Source organism: Halyomorpha halys, unplaced genomic scaffold (assembly GCF_000696795.3).
Source record: "Halyomorpha halys isolate HHAL.00 unplaced genomic scaffold, Hhal_1.1 Scaffold208.1, whole genome shotgun sequence".
NCBI classification, from domain to species: domain Eukaryota; kingdom Metazoa; phylum Arthropoda; class Insecta; order Hemiptera; family Pentatomidae; genus Halyomorpha; species Halyomorpha halys.
This window is the reverse complement of record NW_027109100.1, coordinates 243,056-252,293: the sequence shown is the minus strand read 5'-3', so window position 1 is coordinate 252,293 and position 9,238 is coordinate 243,056. Positions and strand designations below refer to the sequence as shown.

The following is a 9,238-nucleotide window of genomic DNA, read 5'->3' as shown; positions in this document are numbered from 1 at the left end:
TACAAAAACATTATCAGCAACCATCATAAATGTCTTGAGAGCAGGTACTCGGAGAGGTGTGACTCAAACTTGCGGTACTCTTTGGAAACAGTAAGGTCAGGGTAGGGTGCTAATATTAGATATACTTTAAAGGTCAAAGTGAACCCAGCATCCACCAAAACCAGTCCTCATCCAGACAGTTGCTGACCGACTTCTTGATTTTATATCAAAACAAGATTTATAATGGCAGCCAGAGTGGGAATAGAACTCAAACTATATAGTATAATATTCACTATAATATTCAATTGAGTAACATACTTTCAAAATATTCGAGCTTAGAAGTAAACTTCTAACCAGAGCTGTGCAAAAATCTGTTATACAAGGCTACAAAGGTAGTTAGTGAACCATTCATAAATCACAATGGAAAGTTCAAGAAATTGTGACAAATAGACTTCCAAACTGAATATACATCAAAGATGAAATGAATATTTAAAATGTTTACAGAACTATAAGTTAAATATGAAAGAGTATGAAATTCTCGTAACCATGAAATCCCATCTTAAAAAAAAGGGATAAAAGATGGACATGCGAACATCAAATACTTCAACTTACTGCCATACTTTGAATCCTTACTTGTTTCAAAATAACAACAAAACAAAAATTTATAACAATTCAATGTGTTTCAAAATAATCCATACAAATAAAATACTTAATTAAACTGACTATTATCATAAGAATCATGGAAACATGAAAATATCTATTCACAAATTTAGTTTATTTATGCTATTTTTGTCACTCTCCATTACCTTCTACAACTTAATATTATTTTTTCTAAAATCTTTAGTTTTCAAACAGCATATTATACATCTATACATCTATTACACAAATAAACTACAACAGATTTTTTTTTCAAACTTATTTCTCCTTTAGTTAAATTATAAAATTCTTTCTTTATTTATAATTATCAATTTCTCATCAGTGCTAACAATGAGAAATAGTTAATTTCAAATAAACAAAATTAAATGTACATTGAAGAAAGTCATTTTGAAAATTTGGTATTTAAGTCCTGCCAGACTATTTCAATGACAATAAGACCAAGCTTATATTAAAGACCATTTAATTGTACATTGATGAGTTCAATCAAAATCATTAAAGCAATTTTAAAAGAGAGAGGTAAAAAGTATAAATTGATCATATACAGAAACAATTCCAGTAAATCAATTTTAGTGAAAAAATTGCAATAACATTCCAGGTATGTACTTAGCTATCTTAAATATAAAACTTCAGTTTCATATAACTTTTTGTTTTTGAGCTAGGCTTATGAAATACAAATAAACCACTGAGTTGGTGGGACTTGAATATTTTATTTGGATTAAGAAGACCTTAAAACGTGTATTTCTGTTTAAAGGTTTCAAAATTGTTTACAATTAATATTATATATTTCATATGACGGTCAGTGAAAGTAGAATTAATTAAAGCTAAATACAAGATGAATTAACAATAAAAAGGTTAATCAAATCGAAGATTCAAACTTAATCGCTATCCACACACCTCTGTCTATTAAAGATCATCAAAACCCAAAACAGCAAGATTAGCCTTAATATAACTGTGTTTCAGCAACCCCTCGGACGTTTATTTATAGGTTCAGCTCTAATTACGTTTTTAGGGATTCATCCATTACCAAACCTAATAACTTTACAAGCAATTTCAACTGTTTTGATGTTATTATTTTACTTACATCAACAGAATTCATGCTCCATAATTTTATGATTTATAGTCTCCTAAATTCTCAAGTTGACTCATCCTTTCTTGGACCAATCTTCTCTACAAAATACCTTATAAAGAAATTTAAGCTCAAATTTTAACCTTATAGTTTCTGTGTGTATAGTCGGAATGGGTATTTCAGCGGTAAGGCACTGTACTAACTCCAAGGACCCCGGTTTGAATCCGGCTATGGCAGATAATTATTTTCTGTTTCACTGTAACCGTGTCAGCCCTTTGGGTTCGGGAGCCTCCGGAGTCCACCCAGCCTGAAGATGGTATGTACCCTTAATTGGATAATAATCTGGCAGTCGAGTGAGAGTCTGAGCAAAACTTCATCGCACAACTATTGGTCTAGAAACAGTACTTCCTTACAAAGTACTGCACCACTGACCCTTCATGGGTTGTAGGAAAACAGATTTATTTATTTTTATTACTTAAAGAAAATTATAAATTATTTAATTGTTTAGTTTACCTTTGCTGATTCGTCGAGCTTTAGCAGCTTCAGCCGCTTGCTTTTCCTTCTGTTCCAATTGTGCAAATATGGAAGCTCTTTCCGAAACACTACCACTCCTTTCCAAGCCTCTAGAAGATTCTTCTTCATCCATCCTGAAACCAGCATAACAATTGAGATATATGGTTCATAATTTTTATGTTATATTTAATGAAGACTGGGAGGTACTTAAAAATATAGAATGACAATAGACAAAAATATAAAAAAATTATGTTTCGTATCAGAAAATCTCAAAAAGATGACTTAAAGAAGGAGCAAGATCTAAAAAACTTTTTTTTAACAGACAAGGGGAAAAATTTATACACCTTTAACTTAGAAACATAGGAATGTAATCAACCAAAATGGATAATGTATTCTTCCAACTAAACAATACATGGATAGTTTAGAAAAATAAAACTAAAACAGAAATTATGTGGAGTCCTAATCTTCAAATGTTTTCACATTAATTTCAGTCCACAAAATAAGTTCCAAAGTTTTGTTTCAAATAAAGTCAAAACAGGTATTCGAGAATTTTATTTTCTTATGAAAATACATATAATTGTTAATAAAAATAAATGAGGCATAGGAAAAAAGGCATACCATGAAACAACAAATGAAATGAAGAATTACGTATTAATTGAATAATTTTAAGAAAATGACAGAAGAAAATCTAATAAATTACACTTTTTAAGTTTTACCAAGAAAAACTAAATCAGTCCATTTTAATTTAATATTATTAAAAAAAAGGATTAAAAAAAAAAGTTATTATATATTTAGTTTTTAAATGTTAGAATCCACAATCAAAATTAAACCATTCTTAGCATAATCAGACATCTATTCCATAGTGGACAAACAATGGTTTGCATTACTTCTACAATTGAAAATGTTTACTTCTTAATAAAAATTCAAAATTCAATCACAACTAAATAAATAAAAATATTCATACCAAATCACCAAAATTTTTAATTCAAAGGATTTTAGTCTCCATAGTTTCCTATTTCTGGGTTCTTCCTAGTATTGAATTACTAGCTTTCTAACATTGTACAGTTAACTTTGAAACAACTAGTTAAAGAAATATTATCTAATATCTAATAGTTAACTATATTAATTGTTCGTATTGCATAAATGAAAACATAGAAACTATTTGTTCATGATTTATCATATTATAACAATTTATTCATAGCTAAAGTTAAGATACATCACTAAATCAATTAAATCATGTTAAAAACATACAATTATTTGGATAAATATTCGTAACTGATATTTCACCAGGTTCTATTAATAACGGGTGCAGTGTGATGGCAGATTTCAAAACAATTTACAAAACAACTAAACAAGTCTTGAATAAGGCAACACAAAAAAAACCCAAACACACTGCAGAGATATCAAATATCAATTGAATACAAGCCAAATTTTCAGAAAATGGTCTAACATCGTAGTAGGCACTGTCTATGAATCAACAACTCAATAAAATGCATAAAAAGTATAATGCTATAAAATCATAAGGACACACTTATGGAGATAGAAACCATGAAAGGATAATTTCACAAATAAGCAATATAATAAGTAATAATTAAGTTGAACACCAAAATATGAAAACAAGAGAATTTTTAGTAATCAGACATACTGTTTTACATTGCAATTCAGAATTTGAATAAGCATAGAAACTTTACCTTAAATAATCTAAAAATTCTTCAGTAATTTGGAGAATATTCTCCATAATAGAAGTCTTGAAAATAAGCTCTTCCATTATTAACTATAGCATTATAGACAAACAATTACTTTTGATATAAATAGGTGAGGTGTGCTTGTAGAGATAAACTTATTTGTATTTGATTTGTATAAAGGCAATTCAAAACTTCTTATCTGATACCAATAACCGTTTAAATGGCTACTTATTTCATTTGATAACATCGTCGATACTAATTAATTTTTCAAACATAAACTTAACTGTAGCATGATAAGAAATAGAAAAGATATATTAATTTATTAAAGAAATATGGAATACGAACAACTAGAAAATAAATCAAGTATCTAATACATACATTGCTCATTACAAATAATAAATAAATCAAAAATAAAAAAATAAAGAAAAAGAGTATAAGAACCTTAATAATTAGTCCTATTAATGATTTGAAGATTCTTTCGTGAAAAACCATGTCCAAAATTAAAGAAAATGTGGAAATTAAATCTTTTTGGGAATACCATGGTTAGTATTATAATGACTAACCCTACCTATAATAAATATAGTTAGCGCCCAGAGGTGTCATTACTTGAATAAAAGAAACTAATTTCTATTGGAAACTAGAAATGACATGATCATTTGATAATTATCAGTCTTAGTCCCAAAAAGTTTTGTTTATTCTGAAAGTCATAACTATATAATTAGTCATGACTTTACATTATTAGTCAATAACAGAAGTACTAAAATCTTATTGCCATTAGAATAATATATTATAATGAATAAATGATTTGTATTTTTTACTAAAAGAGAAAATTAACTTATAATATGAAAATTATTACATATTGTTGCTATTCTGAAAATAGGGAGATTTCAATAAATGGGATAAATTTTTTATTTTTTTTTTAATTGAGTATTTTTACTGATATATTAATTGATACTAATTAGTTGATACTGTGTGAAACACGATCAGGAAAAGGTTCGAGGTTCTAAAAAAATTTAATTTATTGGATGCATTTCATCCAAAAACAATCTTTCAGACTGGATAAAGTACAAAATATACTGTTAGATTTGCCCCTATTAGATAATCTTATTCCTGATTCATAATTAAAGTTAATTTAATACAAAAATAATAATAAATCACAAAACTATATGCTAGCCATATGCCATAAAACTAGCTATAAGCCAAAAACTAGCATATAAACTAGCTATATGCCAAAAACCATAAATTCAAAATTAATTCTTCAAAAAAGATATGAAAACGTTTTCCCTTTTTTTAAATTTCAGCAATAAATGGTTCAAGATGATTAGAGATGTTGTAACATTTTATTTCTAAAAATCATTTTTGCTCATGCGGAAGTTAAACTAACCGGTTAAGATATCAACTCAGGTAACTTCCTAATGAAAGGAACATAATAACTAATTATTACAAATTAGAATTCAAGTAATGAACTTGATCAACGCATAGTCACAAGAAGAGTCAATAAATTAATTGAAAACAGAAAATAACAACAGTGTTATAGGCAATTATTTTAACACTTATTTCATGTATCCTTTATAAATAGATGATCAATTCAATAATAAAATCATTACATAAAAACAAACTATGGAGAAACAATAATGCATATGTTATTCTACATAGCAAAGCTACACAGATATGACAGCAATAAGAGGAAGTTACCTAATAGGTCTTAGCGTTGCTCTAGATTCGCACTGGTCCAGGAATAGACGAGAAGAGCCAACGTCCACTAGTTCTACTATAAGAAGAGGGGATTGGCAGAGAGCCATGTCTAATGTCAACAGTCTCCCTTGTCATCTTTGGAAAATTTCTTTAATCATTTTCTATCATTGGGAAATTTAATCACGGGAATTTTTGAGGTAAAAGTATTGTAAAAAAGCAAAAAACATGTAATAAAAAATAACATTACTATATTCCCCCTATATTTATCGAAAGATTGTATTATAGTCAAGGTGGAATTCTGGAATAGTAATGATCTTTTAATTGTATCATGACTATGTTTCGGACATTATGTCTAAAGAAGCATCAGGCAACAATTATTAGGTGATTTCAGTATAAAATTTTATATAGCATGACGAATAATGAATAACAAATTAAAGACTATTATTATTATTATGAAAATTATGTATTAATCATTAAAAAAAAAATTAATGGAAAAATCAAATTTTTGGACTAAAAATAAAATAAAGAAATAAAATGAGACACTTATATCATTATTAGAAGTCAAAAAATATTCGTGACAATTAATTTAATTAAAATAATATATTTTTCTGTTCAGTTGTTTTGCTAATTGTGCTAGGCTTATTTTTAACAGTGGTTTTATTTTAAGAGTCCCTCACTTGTAACTAAAACCTGCACAGCCATCCTGCTTTAGGGCATGCAAATCCTTTACAGTTCAACGCACTTGATCAAAAGAACAAAAAGAATTCTTTTGCAGCAATTAAAACATTTTTGAAACAAAAACAATCTTCCCCTGTTTCATTAACTGATATTTAATTAAATTAAATAAAAATTAATTTTTTTAGAAAGTAGCACCGGTTAGTTATAAAACTCCTATCTAATAATTATCTTATGAACAAATAAACCATGGGTAATAACAAAGCATTTTTAGGAGTAAGTAAATAAATTTAAAGACTTTTTGAAAGAAAATGAGGGGAAAAATTTCAAGTTCATAAAAAATAAAAATAAACACATCTTAACATCTTTCATTCCAAATGAAAATAAATATAAACATTTTTTTTCCCCACTATTCACAAAATTGATCCGATAAAATAAAAAATAAAATTTTTTTAAATAAGCAGAAAAACTTTATAAAACTAAGTGATATATTTGAAAATAAACTTGAAAACTTGTGAACTGTATTATATCAGTAATATTACAAAACTGTAGTAATACATCAAGTTAACATTGTTTTCACTAATGAACTTACAAGTAATATGTTCTCGATAGTTACTAACCATGTACGCAATACATGCTAAATACTGACTACTTATTATTTACAAATAAGAAATGGGAAGGAAACTGATAAAACCTTGGCCTAGTGCCAAGAAGGAAGAGTTCAAGCTCTTCCGCTAATATTTGACTACAGGCGAGACCAATATTTACTTTGGATTCCACGGTCAGAACTCAATTTGAATTATTTGATATATATATATCATCACTAATCAAATGGAAATATAAAATTCTTAACAATTTTATATACTAACTTCATGTTGCAAAAAAAAAGTTTAATAACTGAGAAAACAAAAAACAATAACATTTTATTAAAAAATCAACTGATAATTAAAGAGGGGCTTATACCCTAATAGTAAATTTTATATAATTTATTTTTTTTTATAACAGTATGAATTTTAAAAATATGCATTTATAATTATTTATCCTATTCTTTCAAATGTAATAAATTTTGACAAGACAAGTTTATAGCCGATTGGGCCTAGATAAAAAAATAAATAAATAAAATAATAAAGTAAAAGAAAGAAAAATAGTCTGGAATTGTGCCAGATCTGATTGAGAAAGGATCTATTATTAATTTGTCTGTTTCTATTCACCTGTCTGAACTGTATTAGGAAATGGATAAAAAATTCAGATAGATACAAAATATAATATTACATTAAATGTCATGATTCATAATCTCTCAATTATTTAATCTCATATATCAAAAACGATACACCAAGAAGTAATAAATTTCTTTGCCTTAAACAATAGAAGAAGATAAAAGCAATTTATAGTTATTTTAATTTCTTTTCTTAATGATCATGTAATACAACTTCTGTAGAAAGAGTTGATGTATAAGGAAGCCCCTCATTTTCCTCTAATGAGACTTATCACTATAGAGCAAGGTCTCCAGTTAGAACTGAAGATTTGAATTTTTTTAATTTGGCATCACTAATAGTATGAAGAAGAGGGAAAAAAATATTTAGAGATATTTATAGAATGATATTTTGATTTTGATTTTTTTGAATTGAAATAAAGATTTTTTTTCAGACTCACGAGCTATCACGGTTAAAGTAATGACATTTTGACCTAGTAGTCAAAGTCAGGTTTAAAAAGTTTTCAATTTATATTTCATAAGATACATAAATCAGTGAACAAATCTTACTTTGATGTAGGAGAGGGAGGCTTAACACTGCCAGTGCCATCAAGGGAGTTAAAGGCAGTCTCCATGCTCTGAACCCTCTCGGCCACAGATAGAGGTCGACCAACTCTTGGCTCATCTAGCCTCCGTAACAATCCAGCATCTAGCGACAGCCTGTTCTCACTTGGGTAGCTTCTCCTGGCCCTGATAGCAGATCAAAATTCAGAAGCATTTATAAAACATTTGATAAATAAAATTTAAAATGTCTAGAAACTAATTAATACATGGCACAGTAGGATTATATAAATAGGGAAAAACATACATGCAAAATTCACAGAAAATTGTGAAAATAATATTAATAGATGAATAAAAAGTTTATGAGAAGATGGCCGGAGGTGCGATCATCAAAAAATATAGAGATTATGTGTATTACAGTTTAATGTTTAGTACCAGAAACCAAGTCCCAACTGTCAGTCCAAGCATAAACTTTTTTTTTGTTAATCCAATAAAGTTTAATTTTTTTCAGTAAAATTTTCCTTTAAATAATACTTTATTTTACAGTTTGTTTTATCTTTTTTTGAAGTGCTTTTATATAATTTTTTTTTTTATCATCTGAAAATATATCCCTTTTTTCTCTCCTGCTGCTGCTATTTGGAATTTTCTTTATTTCTATATTTATCATTTAAATAAAACATTATTTATTGGATAACTTTTTTTAATTTAATTAATACTGGCCAGCAGTTTTGGCAAGTTCATTTTTGAACCCTCACTGCCGCTACACCTGTATTTTCACAAAAGGAATTTTCTTTCATTCAAATTCATGAATTTTATAAAACTTGTGTTCTAGAAAATTTGGAAAAGCCATAAAGCATATTTAGATTAAGTAATAAAATTAAATTAAATTCATTCATGTTTAATTGATATTACTCAGAAAAATTAAAATTCATGTAACAAAACCAGATGAAAATTTTCAAATTATATGCATTCAACATACATTTCAGATCAAATTCCTTGCGAATTTAAAGTTGTTTTCTGGCAACAAATATAATAAAACAGTCGGAAATTTTGGAAAGTACTAAATCAGTTTGATACTTTATTAAAGTGATCACAGAAAAAAAAATCACTAATAGTAATAAACTAACCATAAATTAATGCAAATAATAACTTATTAAATATATATTAAACTAAATACTTAATATCAATTAATATAGATAAAACTTGATTTATCAA

General features: G+C 27.3%; 1 protein-coding gene and 1 long non-coding RNA gene across 7 annotated transcripts in view; one reads left to right on the top strand and one right to left on the bottom strand.

Annotated features, from left to right (window-relative positions):
• Positions 1 to 9,238, bottom strand: part of LOC106679546 (supervillin) — a 394,230-nt gene that overhangs the window by 210,132 nt on the left and 174,860 nt on the right. For all 6 annotated transcript variants that reach the window (XM_014418761.2, XM_014418757.2, XM_014418760.2 and 3 more), the window contains 2 exons: positions 8,033 to 8,212; positions 2,216 to 2,349 (listed from right to left, as the gene is read on the bottom strand). In XM_014418761.2, the coding sequence (XP_014274247.1) occupies positions 2,216 to 2,349; positions 8,033 to 8,212 (314 nt within the window). The remainder of the gene's footprint in view (positions 1 to 2,215; positions 2,350 to 8,032; positions 8,213 to 9,238) is intronic.
• LOC136795737 (uncharacterized) overlaps positions 1 to 9,238 on the top strand; it is a 19,158-nt gene that overhangs the window by 4,009 nt on the left and 5,911 nt on the right. The gene's annotated exons all lie outside the window — the stretch shown is intronic.